Source organism: Macrobrachium rosenbergii, chromosome 44 (assembly GCF_040412425.1).
Source record: "Macrobrachium rosenbergii isolate ZJJX-2024 chromosome 44, ASM4041242v1, whole genome shotgun sequence".
Taxonomy (NCBI): domain Eukaryota; kingdom Metazoa; phylum Arthropoda; class Malacostraca; order Decapoda; family Palaemonidae; genus Macrobrachium; species Macrobrachium rosenbergii.
Genome location: NC_089784.1, coordinates 29,899,425 through 29,925,900, shown reverse-complemented (window position 1 = coordinate 29,925,900; position 26,476 = coordinate 29,899,425). Strand labels below are relative to the sequence as shown.

The 26,476-nt window shown below is 41.5% G+C and overlaps 1 protein-coding gene across 1 annotated transcript in view; it reads left to right on the top strand.

Moving 5' to 3' along the window:
- Positions 1 to 277: 277 nt before the first annotated feature.
- The window catches only part of LOC136829481 (probable ATP-dependent RNA helicase DHX34), a 37,882-nt gene continuing 11,683 nt past the window's right edge, over positions 278 to 26,476 (top strand). Inside the window, exons 1-3 of the mRNA XM_067088224.1 lie at positions 278 to 636; positions 6,044 to 8,730; positions 11,481 to 11,626. Of these exons, the coding sequence (XP_066944325.1) occupies positions 6,436 to 8,730; positions 11,481 to 11,626 (2,441 nt within the window). The 5' untranslated portion in view covers positions 278 to 636; positions 6,044 to 6,435. The remainder of the gene's footprint in view (positions 637 to 6,043; positions 8,731 to 11,480; positions 11,627 to 26,476) is intronic.

Below are 26,476 nucleotides of genomic sequence, written 5' to 3'. Positions count from 1 at the left end.
CCCCATACAACAGAAAAAGCAGTAAAGCTAAAGTTTATTTTTTCTCCAGTTACTTCGTCTTCGGCTTCTGATTTACCTAATCAGTATCCTGTCATACAAAATTATTAGAATATGACAAACAGAATTACTTATACGACTTTTTCTATTATTTCAAGTTTGCGTCTGACATGGATCATATTATTACATTTATGTAAATAGACAAACATGGTATATTTTCTATGAAATTATGCTTCAAAATCAACAGCAGCGGACAGACTCGTTGTCATCTAAACGTATGATATAGGGTGACAAATTATTGTCGGTTAAGCTGGCCTTATGGCGTCATGTAGGCAGTGATATTTTGCGTGGATATGAATCAAATTAGAAAATAAATCCTTTCTGTTCAAATAGTTCTCGTTTTTCCCGATATCTTTTGCTTCTTCTTGAAGTTCAAATTGGAAAAATAAAATGAACGTAACCTACCCAAAATTGAACTAAAGAAACTCACCCAATCCTGTGACGTGATGTAAACAAAAGGTTTAGAGGGCGTTTGTGTGTTTGAGGACGTTTGCAATTTAAAACATTTTGATATACCATTCTGCAGAAGTAACCGTCAGTAATTTCTGTACCAGCATATTATGCGTTGACGTATATAAGGTAAAAAATACCTGTTAATTGATCTTCAGTTTGAGGAAGACAGTCACAGTAGGGTATGTTTAGCTTATGCTACATCTGAGACGAGCCTGGTCTTAACAGAAAGGCTTAACTTTGGTCATAGTTGTTCATAATCACCATAACTTGCTTGTGCTGTTAGTGCTTCTAAGGGTAGGCTAGGCCAGATAAGTTACGCGAGATGGCTACCATGGATGTGGAGGCTAGTAGCCTATAGGCCTACTGAAGCTTTGGTCCTTTGAATTTTAATGTTGGCTCGGTAAAACTGAAGACTAGTCTACTAACGTGCCCATGATTCTTTACTACCAGTTTACATACAAAATAGATGCCATGTTTAGTACCATTCCCTTTGGGATGAAAGTCAAAACACAAACAAAAGATGGTAAATATCATAAAAATAAACAAAAGACATAGCCTAAACATAGACCGAATCCAAATCATCAATAAAATGTAAATATTCCAGTTGGCGACTGCCAGGAATCAGGCTAAGGTAGTCTTCAGTTTTACTGTCGGCTCTTCAAGTTTTAGCTAAGCCTAGTCCTTTAATTCAAGTAACAAACTTTCAGTTTTACTGTCCGGTGAGCTAGACTGTGGCAATTGGCGTTTTTTTGTTATTTTACTTGCTTTACAAGAATTTAAAGTCATATTTTGTCCTTTAATTCGTAATTGAAGTAACAAACCTTGGTGAAAGCCGGCATTCATAACAAGCCCCCACCTCCCCTCCATAACTAATATGGCAAAATTGTAACCAGTAAACACCTCTAGGGTACGTTAGGTTGGTATTTTTAGGGAGTTTACTGGTTAAATTTTTGCCGTATTAGCTATGGAGGTGGGGGGCTTGTAGCGGAATGCCGGCTTAGACCTACCCACGTTTAGGTCAATGACAGCTTAGTTACAGCCGACCGACAAAATATTACTTTAAATTCCTCTAAAGGAAGTAAAATAACATAGAAAACGTCAATTGCCATAGTCTGGCTCACATGGACAGCCGACTTAGAATTACCGAAATTTTAATTTAGGTCACAATTGCATTCCATAGTTGAAAGTATCCAGTGTAGTATAATTGTCTTGTGTTTTAGGATATGCGATTGTGTATTTGTGTTTTGAATGTTTCAGATACTTCATTTTAGTAGCAGATTATCATATTGTAGTAGTTTTAGTGGTATTTAACCCTCTTTAGCCTATATCCTATAGTTATAAGGGATCACAGTGGGAAAGGAATTTTTTGGGCAGGTGGAAGACACAAAATGGTTAATGTAATTGAGACAACCACACAAGGATATTGTTTAGTAATATAATTTTTGACTGATGTCTACAGAAAGGGTGTTTGTGTCTGTACAGAGTGAAGGGTGAAATTTGCCATCTTTTGCCTATGTTATTTGTAGGGGCTGCTATTGAACACAGCACCCTGCAGAGCTTCCTCCTTGTTGAGTTCCAGCCCCTCAGGGATGATCATAAATAAAAGACAGCAAATTTCTCATTATTTCAGTAGATTTCTCAGATCTCACCTATACTGCATTATACACACCATTTTGCATAGTTTAGCCAAAAATTTGTATTAATAAACTGTCTCCTTTACATTTATCCATTGGTCTAGTTGCCTAACCTAGAGTGCTTGGTCCTTGCCTGGCGTTGGGGCTTTGCCTCTTCTGGACCCTGTCACTAACCCAACTTAGGATACTGTAAATTCAAATGAATACAGATGATCCCCAAGTTAGAATAGACCACTCCACTATATGATTTTACAATAACAGTAGGCTAGCGAGAGTACACTCATAGCTTATACCAAAATTTTAAGTATTTTTTTCCCAAATCCTGATTAGCAGCAGTGTTTTTCTCTCAGTCTACCATACAGTTGCTTAGTGTGAACAATGACAGGTTATGCTGAAGTCTTTTGTGTTATCTCAGTTTTTTTTATACCCTCCTTTGTGTTTGGAAACATAGACATCTATCTTGGCTACAAAATCCCTGTCTAAGCCTTTTGCTGTTGATGAGAAGAAGAGGGGGAGGTAATTACTCTTCAAGAGAAAATAAAGGCAATGGGGTCTGAGGTTTTCACAATCGACGACGTAAGCCAGTGTAGGTGTTGTAAGCATGTGTAAGGTAGGCTAGGATAGGCTAAGATGTAGGCCAATGTACGTGTTCTGAGCGTGTTTAAGGCAGGCTAGGTTAGGATGTAAGCTAATGTAAGTAATAGGTTACACTTATGTTCATTGCAAGAAATGGTACAAGCTCCTTTCATGCTGGTATTCAGTTGTGTTTTAACTAAAGATTTTAATGCTTATATGCATTGTTATTACTAATTCTTTTAATGTTGGCTAAAGTGAATAGGGTTGTGATCAAATCCAACCACACTTGACCTAACCTAACTTAGGACACCAGGTCCTCATCTGGCATAATCTATGCCTACCGTAACCTATATCACCTGGACTTATTTAACTGGTGCATGGTGTCGCTTTGAAAACATTCACTAAACCTGATATTAATGAGATTCAGATCTTGCAGAATTATCATGGTGATGTTAAAATACATATCTGCATTTCACTCATTTTATATTTTCCCCCAGTTTTCCAGTATGGTCCCCCAAAGCTATAAAATATAAGATGACTCAATATCTTTAAAAACTCCCAATTTTCTACGGAAATGAATATCAGGAATGTTTAAAACACACACTAAAAAATTTCTTGCAAAATTTGGTAATACTGATAAGCTAAGAAACAAGAGTTACATGTGTGTGTGTGTGCTGTAGGAACCATGGCTGTGAACTGAATCTGGTTGTATTAAACAATGCCTGAATTCCAGAACTACACTTAATTGGTGAAAATTGGAACCAAATAACCCATCTTTTCAGGCAAAAATAGCAAAGACATTCAAAATATGCTAGCCAATGTTCTGTACTAGGCTGATAAAAATCTGATTGGAAGCCCCACTCACATGAATGTTAAAACATAAACAAAGAATCAAGTCAAATCTGTAGCAGCTAATAAATATCATGGTAACAGTAAATGCAATATATCTGAAGATGCTTTTCATACCAAGCTTTAAGGAGGCTTAAGAACAGAGCAGAATCCGGAGGTAAAGGTGGCAGGCAGATATAGTATAGAATATAAATATGAAATTAAAGGCAATTACCATGAAGGAAAGTGAAACAGCGGATTGGTACTAGGCCTTTCGACTTACTGTCCTTTACTTGGCTGTCTGCTAAGTAAAGGACAGTAAGTCAAAAGGCCTAGCACAACTCTGTTGTTTCACTTTACTTTGTGGTATTGTCTTTATTTATATATTCATCACGTTCCTTATTTTCATGATTCAGTTGTACAAATAAAAAATATTAATTTATTTTGAAATTACTAGATGAATACCCAAGAATTTATGTTTACCATGAAATACTTGGGTAAACCCCTCCCCCTAAATTTAGGTATTAAAAAAATGGGAGAGGTGTGGGGTGTTGGTAATACTCTGTGAGAAATAACAGGGAAGCATACTCAGTGGCAAGGTGTTGGTGAATCTCCACACAGTAAAACCCCAAAACAAACAAGGGAAATGGGTTTTTGATGATAACAAGAACACATCTCAACATAGGTAACTAACCTAGGTGCCTGGTCCTACCTAGCTTTTATGGGGAGCCACAAAGACTTAGAAAAATTTATGGCAGTGGTATTTACTGGAATTTTTACATCCTAACTTAAGCTTTCCTAACCTAAGCAAGCTAGGCTAGGATGAAAGATCCTGCCTTGCTGAGGAAGTCCCCTTGCTGGGGCACCTTTTACATAGAAGTGCTTAGACCAGGTTTTTCCATAGTTGCAAATGCAAGTTGTTAGAAGTAGGGGGTCTGTGAAATTCTGAAGCAATTGCAGTGAAGTGAATATTGGAATTACTCTAAACACATAAAAAATATCAGAAAAAACAAATTTCAATTCTGAATCCTGATATTTAGTTTGTACAGTAGTACTGGGATCTGTTTAGTACAACAGTAGTTAAAGTGCAAAAGATCAACTTACATGATTTAAATAAGTATCATCCTGGATATTCACTGCTATATTGTTTTTTTTCATATAGTGAAACAATAAATCTGGTAACCAAAACTGGACAGTTAGCACAAGCGTAGGTACACTAATCACAGACCAAAGACTGACTGAAGAAAACCCAACCCTACAGATTTAAGGATCTTAAAACTATGACAGTAACACTAATCATGGAATTAGTCAAGCAATAAAAATGTTTGAGAAAACATTTCTCATTGGCTAGTGGTAATGGAAAATGCCAAAAATATTCTGCTTAGAGATAACAAAATAGCCATTACTGCCGAGAGAGAAACTCCAGACAGTTACACTGAATGAAGGTAATTGTGAGGGTGATACAAATACAGGTACCAAAAGTTATCCAAAATTACCAAAAATCCCCAAAAACCAGACTAAAGATGCAAAACCATAATTTTACTCATTAATGCAATATAGTAAATTAAATGGGAAAATAAAGTGGTTAGTGGGAATGAGAACTCAATAAGAATTGCTTACTTGATAATTACTTGTTAGTTAGTTACCTGAAAATGTATGTAACCTTCAACAAAACCAGTAATAAATAATGTCTGGTGAAATTATGTATAAAACACTGAAATTATTTTTTGGACTCCGGTAATTACTGGTAAAGAGTAAAATTTTCAGAATGATCAGAAGGGTAATTACTCAAAGTTAGCTATGCCTTATAAAACTGGTGATCCAAAGGAGATACTTAACTGGGTAACATCTGCTTAATGCAGAAATCACACTTTTCACATATTGTGTGCACTTAAGAGAAAAAGGTCTGAAACAAAGTGGAATTAATGGAAAAAATGGAAAATTCATTGGTGATAAGCACTGGCATAATATAGCGAAATTCTGCAAAGCAAACGCCTTGGAAACAGTGATCAGGACTGTTAGCAGCACAAGAAGTGTCCAGAAAGCGAGGTTAGTGATTGAAGCATAACCTGAGGAAGCAGATGGAGTACACATGTTGGGACAACCTTCATCTGTCTGGCATTTAGGAGACTGGTGACTTTGAAAATTTGGAACACAAATAGGCCCAAAGGCATGTACTGTACTTGATTAATGAGGTTGGGATGAAACAATCTTATTATTTTAAACATTATTAAAAGCTTCTACTAGTGCACTTGTCTGTGTGTTTGTACAAGATTCAAAATTGTACCTGTAGCTAGCTTTAAATTGCAATATCCAATACTTGTCCCCTTTATAGAAACAATAGCGTCTGCAGTTAAGGCGTATGTAAAACTGTACTCTATATACAATGAAATGCTTCATTTTGTTTATGAAATTTATGGATTTCTGTAAGTTATTGCAAACAAAAGAGTATAATGGGTGCCAAAAATATTAATTTGAGTTCTCTCCATTTGCAGGAAATGAAGGTAAAAATAAAATCCTGGACTGGAGTGGCAACCTGGAGATGGGTTGCTAACGACGATAGTTGTGGGATTTGTCGCATGCCTTTCGACGGTTGCTGTTCAGATTGTAGACTTCCAGGTGATGACTGCCCTCTGGTTTGGGGTCAGTGCTCCCACTGCTTTCACATCCATTGCATTATGAAATGGTTACAATCACAGCAGCTCCACCAGCAGTGCCCAATGTGTCGTCAAGAGTGGAAGTTCAAGGAGTGATTTTTATGCCTTAGATGTTAGTTACTGTATGCTACTGCTTGCTGTGTATAAATTGAAGTGTATTTTACAGTACTGCACACTGTGTTACATTTTTAAGTGATCCTCTACTACATGTGTACACATTTTCAATCATTATGGGCCAAAAAAAGCGAAAACGAACGTCATCTCCATCTCCTTCGCCAGAGAGGAGACATTCACATAGTTATCATCACAAGGAGAAACACAAGAATAAGTGCAAGAGACGTCATGCCTCACATGAGAGAAAGCATAAGAGACATCGAAAGACTTACACCAGTTCGGAGTCAAGAAGTTCAGACTCAGATTCATCATCACAGTCAAGTTCAGACTCGGGTACAGACTCATCTTACAAATTTTCAAGGAAGAGAAATGAAGGGAAGAATGAATTTCTTAGAAAAGAGCCACAGGATGGAGATAGATCAAGAATAGAGTCTAGCAGATCAAAGCCTTCCCTAAACCAGTATTCTGGTACCAGACATATGCTCCCTGTGAAAGTAAGCAGTGATAGTGAAAATGAAAGTGAGGCTGAAAGTAAGCAAGATTGTGGGAAAGGCTTTTTTTCCGAAGGCATTGAAGAACCAGAGCCATCAACATCAAGAATGAGGTGTTTGAGTGAGGGCAGTGACTCAGATTCTGAGGAGGAACTGAAGTTTAATTGGGAAGATCATCGTTATGAGCTGAACCAAATGTTTTTCAGGGATGAGGATGTTATCAAAAGGGGAACTGAGGAGTATCATGATTTTTGGAAGTTCTTGAAAAAGTACCATGGACTACAGAAACAGAAAAAGATTCGGGACATGTGTAAAGATCACGGTGAACAGAGAAGGGACGCCAAAGAAGGTCAGCTTAGCTCTGTATATCAGCTTCCTCTGAAATTCAATAAGAGATACTGTATCAATTTTGGTCTTAATCTTAAGGATGTAGATGAATTGCAAAGACGACTTCCTCCAAGAGATTTGGAGGATGGCAAGAAGAGATTGTCACGTAAGAAAATCCTAGAAGCCAAGTTTATCATTCTTCTTTACTTAGATTTTATACAGAAACAAAGATTTGAGAAGTATAGAAAGTTACGTGAATCCCAGGCTAACCTTCCCATTGCTGCATATAAACAGGAAATTGTGTCTGCAGTCAAAGAGAACAATGTTGTAATTATTGCGGGGGACACAGGATGTGGTAAGTCCACTCAAGTTCCTCAGTACCTTCTAGCTGCTGGATTTTCAAACATTGCTTGCACTCAGCCTCGTCGGATTGCTTGCATTTCATTATCAAAGAGGGTTGCTTATGAAACTTTGAATGAATTTGGATCAAAAGTAGGTTATCAGATACGATTTGAGAAGCACAAAACAGAGCATACAAAAATTGTATTCCTGACTGAAGGACTTCTTTTAAGGCAGGTCTCAGTGGATTCATCCCTGTCTTTATATGATGTGATAATTTTGGATGAAATTCACGAACGTCATTTGCACACTGACTTCCTTTTGGGCGTCATGAAATGCCTCTTGTTGCAGCGTGACAGTATCAAGATTGTTCTGATGTCCGCCACAATTAATATTGATCTCTTCCGCAACTACTTCATGGGCCAGGCTCCTGTTATTCAGGTCCCAGGACGGTTATATCCAATAAAATTGCAGTATTTCCCAATTCCCATTTTGGAACAGGCAAGTAAGAGGGAAAAAATCAACCCTGCTCCATACATTCGTGTTATGCAGCTCATTGACAACAAGTATCCGGATGATGAACGAGGAGATATGCTTATCTTTCTAAGTGGCATGAGTGAAATATCAACTGTTGTAGAGGCTGCAAAACTGTATGCACAACAGACCAACAGGTGGATAGTCCTTCCACTGCATAGTACACTGTCTGTCACAGAACAAGAAAAAGTGTTTGACATGGCCCCAGAGGGGGTTAGAAAGTGCATAGTCTCCACTAACATTGCTGAAACATCAGTAACCATTGATGGTGTCCGATTTGTTGTAGACTCGGGGAAAGTTAAAGAAATGAGTTATGATGCTCTGTCAAAAATGCAGAAACTGAAAGAGTTTTGGATCAGTCAGGCTTCAGCAGAACAGAGGAAGGGACGAGCAGGTCGCACAGGCCCTGGGACTTGTTTCCGATTATATTCCGAAGAGGAATACAACTCTTTTGCACAGTACAGCACTCCAGAAATTCAACGTGTGCCTTTGGATTCTCTTACATTACAAATGATCTCAATGGGCCTTCCAGATGTTAGATTATTTCCATTCATTGAACCTCCAGCTCCTGAGAGTCTAGAGAATTCTGTGACTGCTTTGAAAGCCCAGGGTGCTCTAACAGATGTAGAAGGACTCACCACAATAGGGAAACTCTTGTCACAGCTCCCCATGGATGTCAGCTTAGGCAAGATGTTAATTATGGGGTCACTTTTCCACCAGGTAAGAGACATGTTTCTTAAAAGCAGAAGTAGTAGTAGTAGTAATGATAACTTCTGATACCATTGGATGCACTTTACTAAGTTCATTATAATCAAATAATGTTACTTACTTTTATAAAGAAATAAAGTACTTACTGTATTTTGTAATGAGTTGTCATGTGACAAGAGCTTCTTGGGCAAAGGCTTGTTATCAGTAGTCACTACAGTCAAATGTATATATTGCAGAAAGTTAATTGGATTTATGCTTCTTAAACAGGTGCTTTTTTTTTTCAAACAAACACATTACTGTAACAATCCACTTGTAGAAGAAAAAAGAACTTCCTGTGGATCAGGTAGGTTTGCACTTGTGCAGCAGTCCATTACTTTTCTGGCAGTTATGTGAATCACTTTTTATGTGTCTGCCAATGGGTCAGGAAGTCCCACAGATTATCAGGCTTTTGGACATATCTTCACGGTTTTTTAGTTCTAGCTCCTCCTTTGCCACCCACTTCTCTTGGTATTGGTACTTATGTTCCTACTGTTTGCCATATGAGATTTTCCTTATAGAGAAAGACTTTTTCCTCTTGTTTTCTGCCATACAGGAACGTAGTCCACAGGCAAATGCCTCTCTGACGTCATTCAAGCTCCTCAGCATCATTCAAACATGATCACCATTCCTGTCAGTGTCTTGCATCAGCATTGCCTTCAACGTGATTAGGCATAATTTTTTTATATATTTATATATAAACTATATAACATACTGAAGGCTTTACATTTAATGTCAAGTCACAGTTATTCAAATTAATAGGAACAGAAAGTTCATGTTGGTTGTTGAACAGTGGGCCTCCACTTATCATGTCTTGTGATATAAAGGAAACTCTTTTGCGACTTCTGTTGCTTTACTAGTCGCATGATTGTTAGCTTCATTAACAAGATACTGTTTCTGTAATGCAAACTGAAATGGCTAGTAGAGATTTAGAATGAGTCGGGAAGTGGTGAAGTAACTAGGGATGAAACAGCTCAGACAGAACCAACTCACTAAACAGTGGATACCATGCTACAGTTTTGCTCCATGATTCACAATCCATAAGTAACACTGTATGTAATTGTTTTTAATATTTACCAAAACTGTCTCTGATCCAGTATTTCATTGTCAACTCATAAAAAGATTTCATCAAATGCTCCCAGAAAATTTAGTGTTTTCAGTAAAGCTTTCTGTATCCACAGTGTATGATGATATTAGTGCCTCATTTCAAATCAGTTATTATACCATTGTGGGATTTTTTATTTGTTCAATTTCTACAACCTCCTAAACGCTTCTTCTAGAAACAGTTGTTCTTAATGGTGTTTTGTTTTTGTAACAGTGGTAGTTATGATTTATGATATACTGGTATGGTTAAACTATGTACTAATAGTGATTTAGAATATCATTTGGAGATTTGGGCAGCTATCATGAGGTACTGTATTTTTCATATGAGAACTTCTACTGCGACATTTAGTTCTTTGCCTTTATTATGGGTCACTATTTCTCATGTGGTATTGCTCACATCCCTATTTTGCTGAGGTGCCACAAAGCCTCACTGTCCACTACCACAGGTCTTTATTCCTTATACTGCAAAACTAAAAGGAATAGACACCTCTTTTTGACTGTTAGTGGTGTATTGATTTGTAAGTGCAAGAAAGGCTGTAAGCCACATCAAAGTGCCATGCACCCTTGTCTTGATTGTTTTTATTTTCTCAATAACTTTTTATGTCTATCTTTTGATCTCTGGAAACTAGTTTAGGGAATTGATTGCCTTTTTGGCCTCTTCAGTATGAATATGGACTTATGTGTAATAGTGAAGTTAAGCAGTGGTTAGTTTAGTGTGTGGCTGGATGGGTAACTATCAAGATAGGTTGTGGTTGTTGGCACATAAGCTTCGTTAACACCAGCAGGACAGGTTGGTGGGGTTGGCAACCTCATTCCAAAGGAACTTGCTGAAAATCTAAAGAGTAACACATTTTAGCATCACCTTTGTAAAAGAAAAAAGGCTTGTGGCAAACAAAAATAAAATATTACATGAATGACAATGGTAGCCATCCAGTCTCCAAGTAATATGGAATCACAATGTGTGTATGAGTGATACAATTTTATGTGTGGTCACAACCTTCACGTATATTACACTACTGGTGAGCAACTTCCAGGATACTTGTACCAAAAGCTCAAGAGCCTCCTGGGAATCATAAGGTGTCTAGTTATTATCAACTTTATCAGTCCCAGAATTGTACATTGTATGGATAGACAGATTTCCAAATAATTTTATTTTTCTAAGTATAAACCTTTCAGTTGGTTTTTTCCTTCAGCTGCTTCCTCACACCAAAGCGGTTAATGACATGTAACATCTTGAGTAGGGCCATCCTTTAGTAAGGGACACTCACAAGAGAGGGCGACTAAACAGTCTTCAGTTGATACCTATATTCTTTGTAAATACTGCATTATTCTGGACAGTACAGCAGAATTAAGATAAGAGGTTTTGCAGGTCCGGAATTTTTCAAATCTTTTCTGTATTTACGTTTGTTGTAATACCCATTCCCTTGCTGGGATGGTTACTTTTATGATAGCTCCTTGTCTTATAAGTTGTTCTCAGTTTAGGATTTTTTGCATGTACATGGAGTGTCCAGATCTTTGTTTGTTTATTTTTTTTTACTTTGATTGCTCTTTTGCTTTAAATTCCATTTTTGTATGTTTCTACAGATGTAGTTTATTTTGTTAAATTCCTCTTCCATTGTCAGGTTGACCCTGTCTTGTCTCTGGCAGCTGCCATGAGTGTGCAGAGTCCTTTCACTAATCGGGCTCATCGGGACCCAGAGTGCTTGGCTGCAGTCAAAAATATGGAGTCAGACCATGGTGATCCCTTTACTTTACTTGCTTCGTACAGGTAAGGTTTTATATGTTAGTGTTCACTATCTTCTTGATTTTATTAAAGTTTATTGTGTAAGTTTTGACAATTTTACAGAAACGTCATATCTGCTGGTTTCACCTAGAGTTCACAGTATGGTGGTCTCAACTGCCAACCTCTCAAGTCTTGAAAGATTTCATTGGCAACATAACCTTAATGTCAGTGTTAGCTAGGAATGGGGATTTGGGGCTGATCATATGTGCTTATGCTTAGTGTCTAGGACCTGTCTTGCCTGTGCAACTAATGAGTGATCTGTAAACTGCTAAACAAATCTTTTCGTATAAACATTTTCAAATTTGATAATTTCTTGTGGCAGTGTCTCAGTGACCTATGATTCCTTTCTCTGTGTATGGTGTGACATGATTCTATTAGAGTTAAGATTTATTTATGAAGACAACACTTAATTTATTAAAGTTATAGAATTATTATTCAAAGAAGCAAAATGTTTCATTTCAAGGTGGCTTTGTATCTTGTTTTCAGGTAGGAACTCATACTTACCACATAATCAGTGATTCTTATATTCAGATAAGTACTGGGTGGATGCTTTTCTTACACCAGTGCTGTGGCCATGTTTATCCATATTACGTTACTATACTGTAATTGTCCTTTATTAAATTTAGATTACTACAACTGATAAGGAGCATTTTCTTTAGCAATATTTTTCATTCATTTGAGATTGTTGCTAGTAACTAGTGCAGTACACTGTAGGTTGTTGCTAGTAACTATTGCAGTAACATTTAGTTATTGGTTACAGTGTTACCATCTTGGCAGGCATTTATGGTGTAACATACACTGGGTCACTGTGTGATGGTTCAGAGTTTTGAATTTGCATTGCTGTCGGGTGATACGGTGGACACATCCTCTTGAATTACATGCCTAAGAAAACAGTGTAATTTTATTTCTGGACATTCCCCCCCACCCCTACAGGCCCATATTGTTGAGTGCTGATTCAAGAATCTCCGTATTGTACGGACATTTTCTGTTGAAAAATAGCTTGGCGTCATTCTGATTCGTGATGCTATATGAATTACTTGTATGTAATAAAATCCTGTGAACACTTTGGTCTGCTTCCTAATGCTTGATTTTGTTTTTAATTCACCTTCATGAAATGGGTTAACAGTCTCATCAACATTATTTCATTAGTGTGATTGAATAATAATTTATGCACACTGGAATCATCTTGTATCTTCTCAGAACAGACTCTATATTGATTTGTGAACTCCAAGTGGTTTTGGATTGTGAAAAATTAGCTTTTGTTCATGACACTTACCTGACAGATATATATATAGCTGTATTCTCCGAAAGGACCGACAGAAATTCAAAAACTTACGGCACACCAGAGATGGGCCAGGTGGTTAGTACCCATTCGCTCCACCTGGGAGGCGGGCATCAGGAACCATTCCCATTTTCTATTCAGATTTTCTCTGTCGTATTGTCAACACCTGTTGTCAATACCTCCGCCGTTGGATTTCCCTCGTAAACTTTTCCACTAAGTATTCTGATTGTCTTTTTTTTTTGACTTTGGATTTGTGGATAGGCATACGCTTCTTTGGACTGTTTTGATTTTGGTTTTGGCTTTTCCTTGAACAAGATGTCTGGATCTAGTTCTGCTAGTTTCAGGGTGTGTGTTGTTGAAGGAGTGTTTAGAAGACAGGTTTCTTCCTCCAGGAGTGTGTCCTCCTTGGGAGTCAACTGATTCTGATTAATTTATCTAGGAAAGTTAACCAGGATTTCTACTAGATGACTTCTCCTTTCCCCTGTAGAGTCGCCTTCTAACCTAGAGTGTCCATTTGTGGATGGACTATGAAGGTAATGCCCTCAAGGAGAGTCTTTTTGAACTCCCCATTCAAGACTTTGGAGTCTAAGGTGTTGGTATGATCGGAAAGTGCAGTGAAGTGTAGTGATCCCCCCAGTGTTGTGGAGGGGCGTCAGATCGCCCTATAATGCCTCTAGGTAGGAGACCTCTGCCGAACTCCCAGGACTTAGAGAATGGGCATGTTGAAAGCCTTTTCGCGAAGAGGTTTACGGGACCCCACTGATCTGGCGCCCTTTGGACCAGGCCTTGTTGGACTCGATCTCCTTGTCCCAGGCTGCCAAGGATCTTGTCTTGCACGGATCCTGGTCGAGATTGCTTCTGCCCTCCGAGGCGTCCCTTCCACTTGGGGTGCTCGGTTGGACTCTTCGCCTTTCAAGAGGAGCCGCCTTGAAGAGGACGTTGTTTCTCCTCTTCTCGTCATCTTTTTCTTCTCCCGACTGGTAAGGTAGATTTGCCGCTTGCAGAAGAGGACCAGGATTTCTTCGGAGGAGGACCTGTTGAACTCCCAGCCGCACCAAGAAGAGAGCCCTGTCGCTCTGGTGGAGAAGGAGGAGGACGTCTCCTTCCCTCTTCTTCTCATAAGAGCAGCCCTTCTCCTGAGAGGGCTTCTCTCCTTAAGCGTCTTATCCAAGATATGCAGCGGCAGTTAGCTTCCCTTCTCGCTGCAAAGGAGAAAGGAGCCTCGTAGGGCGCCGCAAGTGATTTGATTCTGCCAGTTAAAAGATCTAAGAGGTCTCCTCTTCTTGCGTTTTCGTTCGTCTCTGGAAAGTGCGAGTTCTCGACAGTCGCCTCATCTTCGTTTTTGGATCATCAGCTCTCCTTGCCCTCCCGTGACTCGCTGGTTGATCAGGACGCCTCTTGCAGCCAGGCTTGCCGCTAGTAAGAGTTCCGCGCCAAGACGCTCTTCTTGCCTCTCCTCCTGCTTCGCTCGTCTTTGACGCTCGCAGGACGCCCCAGGACGCTTCGACCTTATTCCCGATCTCTGCACGACGCTGTTTCTGGTCTCGTCAAGAAGTTGGGACCTCGCTGGATCGTCAGGACCTCGCCAGGACGCCGGCAGCTTGTGAGACAGGACGCTTTCAGGACGCCGGCTGCTTCTGAAGCAGGACGCTTAAGACCAGGACGCCATCAGGACCTTCGTCAGGGACGCCTCAGGACGCCGCCAGACGCCGGCAGGACGTTCCTGAGGTTGTTCGATTTTGAGGCTGCTTCTTCAACGAGAAGAGGTCTTTCTGGGGCCTGGACCCAAAGGTCTTTGTTTTCTCAGCCCCGAAGACTCTCCTGTCGCTGCCTGTCGAAGAGGCTGACTTGTCTCAGGAGTCGGACTCTGCAGAACAAGAACAGCCCCTCTTTCGTCTTTTCTCCGACTACAGGTTTTGGAGGATGCTTAAGGAGCTTTTTCCTGATAAATTTCAGCCTTCTGCTCCTCTTTCCCGAAAAGTCGCAGTTAGCTTCTTCAAGGTGAGGAAATCGCCTGCCTTCCTCAAATGAAGACTTCTCTGGCTACTAGAAAAGCTCTCAAGAGAGTCAATGCGTGGATGGAAGATAGGAAGTCTCAAGGAAAATCTTCCTTCGCTCTCCCCCCGTCTAGATTGTGCGGGAAAGCTGGAATGTGGATGAGACGGGAGAGGAAATTGGCTCACAAGAGTTCCTTCTTCCTCTCAAGGTGATTTTCGAGCCTCCAGTTCTTCCTGCATGCTTCAAGGAGGTCTCTTCTTTCTTCAGCTAAGGTGTCTTGGACTCTTTCTGAGAGGACCACCATCTGAAAGGCCTTTTCAAGTCTATGGAGGTTTTTAACTTTCTGGACTGGTGCTTGGGGCCTTGGACTTAGTGTTGACTCGTAGTCCGGATTCTATTTCTCTGGGGAGCTGTCCAGTGTACTGGGCGGCATGGACAAGGTGTCAGGGATGGCGCTGATGAACTGGTGACACATTTTGGTACAACCCTCCTAAAGAAGAGGGCTTTGTACTGCAATTTCGATTCTGCCAAGTCAAGTTTCTCCTGTTCAGAGGGCTGAGTTACTTTTTGCCCCTCTTTCTAGCCATCTCTTCCCCAGCCGCTTGTCAAGGATCTCATTCCAGCCTGTAAGGAGAAGGCTACTCAGATCTGTTGCTCAGTCTTCCAGACGTCCTAGTGTCCCTGGCGAGGTTTTAGCAAGGACTTTCAGAGACAGAAGCCCGACCTGGGAGATCTTCCTCCTCAGACCTTTTCGACAGGAAGAGGACTCTCCAGTGGTGAGCCCCTTCTTGGGGGCAAGAAGTGACTTTTCTCACCTCCAGACACCAGTAGGAGCCAGGCTTCTCCTGTTTTCTGGAGCCTGGAAAGTAAGAGGGGCGGATTCCTGGTCCTCAATGGGATCAAAAAGGTTACAGGATCCGTTCTCCTAAAAACCCCTGTCCTCTACTCCCAGAGATCTGTCTCTTCTTAAGCGTCGTCCGGAGAAGCAACAGATCCTTTTAGATCTGCTGGAAGAAATGATCCAGAAGTGGGCCATACAGCGAGTCCTGGATCTGGAGTCTCCAGGTTTTACAATCGTTGCCTCTTCCTGGTTCCAAAACAGTCAGGGGTGGAGACCAGTCCTGACGTCTCGGCAGACTGAACAACTTTGTCGTCAAAGAGAAGTTCAAAATGGAGACGCCCAGTCGGTTATCAATGCACTGCGACCAGGCGATTGGATGGTCTCTCTCGACCTACAGGACGCGTATTTTCATGTCCCCATTCATCCTCAGTCGAGAAAGTATTTGAGGTTTGTCCTCGACCAGAGAGTACCAGTTCAGAGCTTCTTCTTTTCGGACTGAGTTACAGCTCCTATGGTCTTCACAGTCCTGATGAGGAATGTTGTCGGTGGCTTCATCTTGCCGGCATAAGGATCTCGCTTATCTGGATGACTGGCTCATCCGAGCCACATCGGAACAAAGGTGTCTGGAGGACTTGCATTCAACTAGTTTGAAACTGACAAAGTCCCTGGGACTTCTTGTGAATTTAGAGAAGTAACATCTGATCCCCTCTCTCAGTCCATTCTTTATCTGGGGATTCGGATGGATTCAGTGGTTTTGCAATAGCCTTTCCATCCCAGGAACGCCAGCAGCACTCTCTTAGTAAAAGTTTCGTTTCTTCCTGGGGAAAGAAACATGCTCACCCTGGGTGAGGGAATGGATGAGTCTGCTGGGGACCATTTCATCACTGGAGAAGTTTGTTTCCCAGGGAGGTTGCATCTCAGACCCCTACAGTTCTTTCTTGGACAACTGGAAGAACAAGGAGGACTTAGACGAGTCTCTCAGGATCTCTCTCTCTGTCAAGGACCATCTGGTGGTGGCCCGATCCTTTAAAGTTGGCAGAAGGGTCTTCTTCTCCATCTTCAGAGCCCCGACCTAGTGTTGTTTTCAGGAGAGTGCCCATGTCGGGATGGGGAGCAACACTGAGGGGGGGAGGAAGTGTCAGGCACCTGGAAAGGGGAACAGGTGTCCTGGCACATAAATCTAAAAGAACTGAAAGCGATTTTCTGGCTCTTCAGTTCTTCCAAGATCAAGTTGCAGGTCGGGTCTTTCAAGTCAACTGGGACAACACGTTTTGGCCCTGGCGATCTTCAAGAAACAGGAGGTACTACCCATTCTCGGTCCCTGTTCTTGATCGCCAAGGAGATCCTTTAAACATTTTTTGGTGACGTTTTTCACTGTTTTGTAGCAGGGTCGAGAATGTACGGCAGTCTTCTCAGTCGACAACATCAGCTTCTGCCAACAGAATGGTTTGAACGCCAGGAAGTTATTTTTGGATCTTTGCTTCCTTCTTGGGGACGGTCCCCTGGTGGACGATCATCTGCAACTTCAAGGACCACAAGGCTCCCCTTTACTGCTCTCCAGTTCTCGACCGGAGCCCTAGCAGTAATGAAGTCAGCTCTGGGACTGGAAGGGTCTAGAACCAAGATGTGTAATCCTTTCCCCATTCAAGATTCTGGGGAAGTCCTCAGGAAGTTTGTAGCCTCAGAAGGGACTATAGAATGACTTTAATCGTTTCCTTTTGGCCTTCAGCAGATGGTTCCCAGAGGTCATGTCTCTCGTGGTGGACTTTCCAAGAACGCTCCCCTTTGAGAACAGATCTTCTCAAACAACCCCACTAGAAAAGAGAATGGTACCACTGAAAATCTTCCCCGCTCTGAGTCTAACTGCATACAGACTATCCAGAAGTTGCTCAGAGCGAGAGGTTTTTCTAGACCAGTGGCTAAGGCTATCGCTAACGCCAGGAGAGCCTCTTCCAGCTTAGTTTACCAGTCCAAATGGATCATTTTCAGGAAGTGGTGTAAACTTAAGGAAGGTTTTCCACCACGAATCTCTTTCCCAGATAGCGGACTTTGTTTTATCTGAGAAAGGATTTGAACCTGGCAGTCCCTACCATCAAAGGCTTATAGGAGTATGTGTCAACGGTCTTCAGATTTAGAGGCCTGAACTTATCGGACAATAAAGACCTTTTGTTGATCTTTTTATTGGTCTTTTGAGACTCTAGGTATTCCATTTTTTATGTTTCTGGAATTTAGATGTAGTTCTAAAATTCCTCTTCCATGTCAAGAGGTTTGAACCCTGTCATTCTCTTCCTTCAAAGATGTAACAAAGAAAGCTATTTTCCTAACTGCTCTGGCTCATCGGGCGAAGAGAGTTAGTGAACTGCAGTCAGCAAGATTATAGGTTTCAGAGGCCCTGATGCTGTCTGTTCTCTGAGCCCTATTTTTCTTGGTAAGAATGAGATATCTTCCCTTGGCCCAGGTCCTTCTTGAAATTAAAGGGTTTGATTGTGTAACATTTGGACAAGATTTTGAGAGAACCCATGTCCTGTCAGGGCTCTAAAATTTTATTTGCAGAGGACCCAGGATTGTAGAGGTCCTTCTAGCAATCTCTGTGTTGCTAGGGATTAAGAGGCCTGATCATACCTCTCTCGAAAAATGTCTAGGACCTTCTTTCCTGAAGCACCATCATAGACGCCCATTCCAGTGTGCTAGACAAAGATTTGAGAACTTTGAAGGTTGATAATTTCTTGTAAGTGAGAGCCATTGCTACCTCAGTGGCCTTTCCAGAAAAACCAGTCTCAATGACATTCTGGAGTTGCCATTTTTGGCAACACTTCGGTATTTGCTTCTCATTATCTCACAGAAGCAAGACGTTTCATGAGAATTGCTGTGCGCTGGGTATCTTGTTTTCAGGTAAACACGATCTTGGGAACAGAAAGTGATTCTCATCCTCTCCTTTAGTTTTGTTTTGGTGTGATGCTTTTTTAATATTTTGTGTGTTGTTTTTTATGGTATTTGGTTCCACCAGTGGTGGTCCTTTAGTCCTTAGTTTATGTTAATCATTTTTTTAGCAATAATTTTTCATTCATTTGAGATCAGGTGGTTGTTAGTTTGTCGCAGTACCCTCAAAGTAAGGTTATGGTCTAGTAACATTGTGGTAACATTTAGTTGACAGATCATTAGATTCCACCATCTTTATAGGTCATTACCCGCTGGAGTTTTCTAGTAAACAGAAGCAGGCTGGTGACAGTAATTTGAAGTCAGCAATGCTAACAGGTACGGTGGGAACAGGGCCAATTACATGCCTAAGAAAACATAGTTTTGTTTCTAAACATTCTGTCTCCACCCCACCCCAATGGTGAGTGATTGATTCATATATATCTGTCAGGTAAGTGTCATGAACAAAATGACATTTTTTTATGATAAAATAAAGTTTGTTCATCATTCTGGCAGATATATATAATCATAGTAACCCGCCCTCCTCCCTCAGAGACAGTAGGTCTAGTTTTAGAAAATCTGAATAGAAAATTTTGTTTTTAATTCATCTTCATGGGAATGGGTTAACAGTCTCATCAACATTATTTCATTAGTGTGATTTTAATTTATGCACACTGGTCATCTTGGATGTTCTCAGAACAGACTCTGTATTGATTTATGAACAAAGTTTTTTTATCATAAAAATATCTATTTATCAGATTTGAGATACAGACACCACCCTTCTTGTGAATGAGTTTATGTTCCGAGTTGCCGATTGTACCTTGAATTGTTCGTAAGTTAGTTACTGTACTCTTCACGCCTATTTAATTACAGCATGATATAAAGTCAATACAGTACACTACGTTTTTTCATCCTGAAACACAATACTTTGCACTACATAGAGTACTGAGTTTTATAGAGTACAGTAATACCCCGGACTTGTGCGATTAGAGTTGCCCGACTTCACAGACACACAAACTTTTCATTGGAACCTAACTAATTGTCATACACGAGTTTTTCATAGACACATGAACATTTGCAAATACTGAGGAACCCTGCAAAAGTGTTTATGTTTAGTTTTTTATGTAATTTATAAGTTTTCAAGCTTTAATGTACAAATTGAATAGCATTAATTAATAAAAAAATAATTTCTCTCTCTCTCTCTCTCTCTCTCTCTCTCTCTCTCTCTCTCTCTCTCTCTCTCTCTCTCTCTTTCTCTCTCTTATCTCATTCTTTCTTTTACTGTTTTGTATGATAAATTTTTTTACTTACATGTATGTGTATTTGTTTTGTATGATAAATAAATTTTTACTTAATAGTAAGTGCTAATTTTCAAATAATAATAATAATAATAATAAAAATATGCTTTTCTTGCACACCAATATTAGTCAATAATTGTCCAATGTTCATATTTTGATGGATGAAACAGCATATTTCTTACAGTAGAAATTCTTTATTTTAAAGTATTACAGCAGGTTACTGAAACCTGGGATGTAAATCTGTAGAATCTCCCAATAGTATTTTCGATGGTATTTCTTCTTTTTTCTTTTTCTGATGTCTGTCTGGTATTTTTAGTACTTTTCCTGTTGACATGTTTTGACCAGCTCAGTGGTCCTCTTCTGGACGTTGGGATGAGTCTGGAGACACAGGGCACTCGTGGCGGTATATGTAGGGGTCTCAGATCAGGTCGATTTTTCATTGGCTGCCTGAGGTGATTCTCCTCAGGCAAAGTCTCCTCTCTTGCGATGATGGTTGTATGCACTCTTGCGTGATTGCGCTGGAGTGCACATTAATGAGTGTATTATTTGGGAGGTTGCTGCGTGCAGATGGACGCTCCTGATTGGTTCGCTCATCCGGGGTGCCAGGGGGTGCCACCCTTCGCGCCGATGTCAGGAGGAGGAAGGGCTCCTGTGTAGTATTGAGACTCGGCTTCTGTCTCCCAATGTGTAGGGCTTCCAGGAGGTGTAGGTGGTGATGGTCGGTCGCTTGATCTGTTATCTCCATGTTAAGGATAATGTCATTCCTTTTTATTCTCAGTTTATGGGCAGTCCTGGCATGATTAAATATGGCACCCTCCTGGGCATGACAGGAGATCCTCTTGGAGAAGTGCATGGTAGTCATACCGATGTAAGAGCCGCGAGTGCCCTGTATCTCCAGACTCATCCCAACGTCCAGAAGATGACTATCGAGCTGGTCGAAACATGGACAATTATTGACTAATATTAATGTGCAGGAAAAGCAAATTATTGGAAGAATTGAGAAAACTCAGTGTAATCAATTTGCAAAATGCAGCCATTTTATTCAACAAAACTTGCCTCAAAGAGGGTTTTCTTCCTTTGAATAATAATAATAATAATAATAATAATAATAATAATAATAATATAACTGTAATTACAAAATTCGTATGTGATACATATTTTAAATAAACAAATTCTTTCCCTCATCTTTTGAGAAGCTGCTTGAATGCAAAGCTGTCAGACGTCACTTGAACATGACAAGAAAGGGAAGTGTTATTGATTAGCGGGTCAAAGATTTCTTATGTAGTTCTCTCTCTCTCTCTCTCTCTCTCTCTCTCTCTCTCTCTCTCTCTCTCTCTCTCTCTCTCTCTCTCTCTCTCTCTCTTTGTCCGTAATAATTTATAACAAAATTCACTCTCTTAAGTAAGGACAACTGTTATCTCTCTCTCTCTCTCTCTCTCTCTCTCTCTCTCTCTCTCTCGTTCGTAGTTAGCTCAACCTATGTATTACTGTTTTTCTGTATGTCTTTACCTGTACAATAGATAATTTTAATTTGATTTAATTTTACCTGTACCGTCTACAAACTGAAAATGTGCCGTTCTAAAACATAGAGACATAGAGCATTTCAGAACAAAGAGAAAGAGTTAGAATAAAGAAGTTTTTAAAAACAAGGTTGAGAAGACTTCTAAAAATAGATCGGTGGAACGGGGGAGAAAGAAATAGTACAGTATACTAATCTTCACACTCCTATATTCTTACATCAACCATTTATTTCTTTTTTTAAGGGTAATGCATTAAGCTAACTTTTCATATAAGTAACTTACCAAATAATTACATAGCTATAGCTTCTAATTTACATGGCAGCTCAAAATTCAAAATTCGCAGTAGCCCTCTTTTGTTTTGGGTGTAGGTATACTGCCCCGCCCACTATCGGGGAAGAATAAGTGCAACGTAGCTAAAGAGCTCAATTCGTTCCTGCTGGCTAATGACTGAATACCAGTTATTAGCAGCTCTTGATTCGTTTTCGCCGGATGGTTGGAGATCGTCTTTGGTGAAGTATTCTTTGCTTTTGGTAGCGCAGCTATTTAGCTTAGCTAGAATTTGGATTGTTTCTTCGATTGTGACTTGTCTAATTGGAATTTTTACCATTATGTCTGACTCTAGTTTGTCTAGCATTAGGTATTGCAGCAAAGGCTGCAAAACTAGACTCACATACAATTTTTGTTATACTTGTAGGAAACAAATTTGCTCTCTGGAATTGAATTGTGACTAATGTAAAGACTGGGAGTAGGGTAAATGGAAGACTTTACAGACACACGTAGACAAATTGCAGTGTAACCGAATTAGAAAAGCTACGGCTAGGGCCAAAGCTAAGGCCTCCGCTAGTACAGGTCATTCTCCAGGAGTTGATATTGATGTTATGCCTATCCCTTCAATGCCTGTGACAGCTTTTTCTCCCATTTCCATGCCTCCAGCCTTTCCTGTCACTCCATTACCTAGCTCTCATTCTGCTGAACCCAATGCCATTGTCAGCTTAGAAGCACGGGTAGACAAAAAATTTTATTTACTTGTATAGTTTAGTGTCAAGTGAAGTGTCAGTGGAGGGGGCTGCTGTTCGTCCCACCGATGCTCCTAGACAAAGGTCCCTGCTAAACTCCCCTTGCCAACCTGGGAGGAAGCAAACTGGCAGTCCAAGGGAGGTTGTTGGGGTTTGTGCGTGAGCAGTCGTCGCCTCATCCGAGACTGTTTTCCACCAATCCCAGGCTGCGGAAGAACGCCGTTGGAAAGGAGTTCGAATGGATGTGCACGCCCTATTTTCAAGTGATTCAGATTCTCCCGCATCAAAGAAACGCAGTGACTGTTTTGCCAAAGTTCCTAGGCCATTGAAAAGGCCAGGCACTTCCTTGGATTCAGATTTGCCCCTGTCTTGTAAGCAAGCTATAGAAAGAGAACATAGCCCTCTCCCATCTTGTAGTTTTTGGGAGTCGCCAGCGAGAGATTCTCGCTCCCATTCAGGTGCGAAAGTGTGTTCTAACCCCGAACGAGTGTGTGCCAGTCCAGCTTATTGGCGCCAAGAGTACGTCCGCCCAGGGTATGTTAGTGATGTGCATAAGCGCCAACTCGAAGATAGTTCATTGTCCGAGCTGTCATCTCTAGAGCGCCCAATGTCCGAGTGCCCATCGTATGAGCGCACTTTGTCCAAGCACCCATCGCATGAGCGTGCAGTTTCCACCTTTCTAGTTCATGGGTGCCCAGATTCTGAGTTAGAAGAGCCTGCGTATGACCACTCAGAGCATGAATGTCAGATTGCTGAGCGTCCATCCTTGCGGCGCCAAGTGTCCCTGGAGAACGCAGCCGCTTCCAAGGAGTCAGTGTCTGCTTCGACAGAAAGTGGGCGCCCAACGTCTGTGCATCCAGTTGCTGTGGGCGCCTCTCTCAAAGTCCACCCCACTTTTAATATCTTCATGACCCTGCAAGGAGAATTTCCAGTAACTGATGCTTCAAGAGATTTTCTGTCTGTTGCTAAAAATCCTTCATTAGTGCCACTTCAACTTTGGCCTTGATAAAGTGTTGAGCCTTCTTCAAAAGCCAACCCCGGTAGTGCAAGACACCGTAGAACCCCCAGGATCACCCACTTTGTCCGTGGAGGAACTTGTAGAAACAGAGCAACCTGTATTGAATTACTCGGCACTGCTTAGGTTTTTCCTGGTCTGTTACCTGTCGTTCTTCTCTCCAGTCGTCCCTTTATCGCCGGGTTCAGGCTGCTTGATGCGATACCACCAGGTACCGCCAGACTGCCATATATGGTTTTGTCTTCATCGTCGAAGAAAGCTTTCGGCCGCATGGATGCCTGGTTAGCAGAGAAGAGCGAAGTAGGGAAGGCGGTGTTCTGTTCGCCTCCTTCCTGTTTGATAAGGCAGAAGTATCTGTCTTATGCAACTGGAGAAGCTCCATTCTTGGGAGTTTCTGCCTCCTCTCAATGGGACTTCTCCAGTATCATAGATGCTTCTCATCACTCTGCTTTCTCATCAGCCAGAATTCTCTTCACAACCACGGAATTAGACCATCTGCTTAAAGACATCTTTAAAGTCTTCGAGATCTTTAGTTTTCTAGATTGGACGGTGGGGCCCCTAGCCAAGAAAATAGAAGACTGTACATCCCTTCAAGAGAACTTCACATCGGACTGGCTGGGAGCACTGGGGTGCACTAATAGAGCCGTAAGAGATGGAGCACTAGAGCTAGCAACCATCTTCACAACAGGGGTCCTCAAGATATGAGATTTGTGGTGCTCGTTCACGGCAAAGGGAGTCACCCCATCGCAACGTTCTTCGTTTCTTTTTGCCCCCCTGGACAAGAATAGTCTGTTCCTGCAGGACACCCTGGAACAGGTTTCAGTGGAGCTACAGAAGAAGTCGACTCAGGACCTCCGGACTCAGTCTACCAAAAGGACTAAGTTCCCCGCACGAGCCACTACAAGCAGAGCTACTAGAATGTTGTCACCCTCGCAGCAACAGCCCTTTCGAAGTTCTAGAGGTCGTTTCCAGTCCCAACCTAGAGCCAACCTCCGAACTTCCAGACCAACCACGAAACCGATTAACAAGCCAGTACCTCAAAAATGAGATGTCTGTCCTCCATGTTCCAGTGGGAGCAAGACTTTCCCATTTCTGGACAGAATGGGAAAAGAAGAATGTGGAGCCGTGGGTGCTGAAGGTATTGAAAGAAGGCTGTGCTATCCCTTTCAGGGAGAAATCTCCCTTAGTAACCTCTCCCATCAGCTTAACAGCCTACTTGGTAGACTCAAAGAGGTTTTCGGCCCTATCTCGGGAAGTGTCAGCCCTACTAGAAAAGAAAGCCGTGGAAGTAGTCGAGGATGTAAACTTGGAGGGGTTTTAGAACTGTCTCTTTGTGGTTCCCAAGTCATTGGGAGGAAGGAGACCTGTCCTGGATGTCAGTGCCCTGAACATTTCATTCAGACAACGAAGTTCAAAATGGAGACTAGTCAGCCAGTTTTGTCGGCCATCCATCAGGGAGACTGGATGGTTACGATCGACATGCAAGATGCTTACTTCCACATTCCAGTTTACCCGGACTCCAGGGAAGTATCTGAGATTCGTGTTACAGGACAGAGTCTTCCAGTTTCGGACACTTTGCTTCGGACTCTCCATGACCCCTCAAGTTTTTACCCAGGTACTCGCTTCCCTAGCAAAATGGCTACATCTTATGGGGATAAACATCTCTCTGTACCTGGACAATTGGCTCCTAGGCTCCCCCTCTAGATCTCAGTGCACGGAGGACCTGCAGAAAACTCCTCGTCTCGCTCAAGATTTAGGCCCTTTAATAAACTTCAAGAAGTCACAGCTAGTCCCAACTCAGTCTATTCTATATTTGGGGATAGTGATAGACTCTCTGAGTTTTCAGGCTTTTCCATCCTAACAGAGGATACTAAATTGCTGCAGAAAAGTCCAGGACTTCTTAACTCGCCCCTCCTGCTCCGCCAACGCTTGGATGAGTCTTCTGGGAACCCTCTCTTCCATAGAGAAGTTCGTTCCATTAGGCAGGCTACACACAAGAGTACTGCAATTTTACTTAAAGGCCAATTGAAAAAGGAAGTCGTTCCCGGATTCGTTCATTTTCAGCATCACTCTCTAAATAAAAGAGGACCTCTGGTGGTGGCTAGCAGAAGACAGATTTACAATAGGAAGGTCTCTGGCTCCAACGAACCCCGACCTAACATTATACTCAGACACTTCGGATCTGGGTTGGGGAGCCCTTCTCAACAATATGGAGGTTTTAGGAACATGGTCTCTTACTGAAAGAAACCTCCACATCAATGTAAAGAAACTAAAAGTGATTCATATGGCACTTCAACACTTTGCAATGCTAACCTTCCACAAGACAGCAGCGGTTCATTCGGACAGCATGACCGCCCTGGCTTATATCAAGAATCAAGGAGGACCCATTCTTTTATGCTCTACGAAGTGACAAAGGATTTTCTTGTGTGGGCAAGGAGCAACGTGACCCAGTTAGTTTCCTGCTTCATTCATGGCAGGATGAACCTCCTTGCAGACGAATTGAGTTGTAGCAAACAGGTTCTACCGACGGAACGGACACTCAATCTACAGGTGTGCACCGACCTGTGGAAGCTGTGGGGAAAGCCATCGATAAACCTGTTTGCGACATCAAGGAACCATCGTCTTCCGGGCCCGCAAGCATGGGCAACGGATGCCATGCTGCAGGACTGGTTGAACCTCTACCTTTACGCCTTCCCTCCCTTCAGCATGGTGAGGGAAGTGTTAAAAAAGTTCAATGCACACAACAACATGTCAGTTACCTTAGTCGCTCCCTTTTGGCCACACAAGGAGTGGTTCCCTGATCTGCTGAGCCTTTTGACAGACTTCCCAAGGCTACTTTCTCAGAAGAGAAATCTTCTCAAACAGCCCCACTCCCTCCGATTCCATCAAGGGTTATCCACTCTCCCGCTGACAGGCTTCAGACTGTCAGGGAGCTTGTCAGAGCAAAAG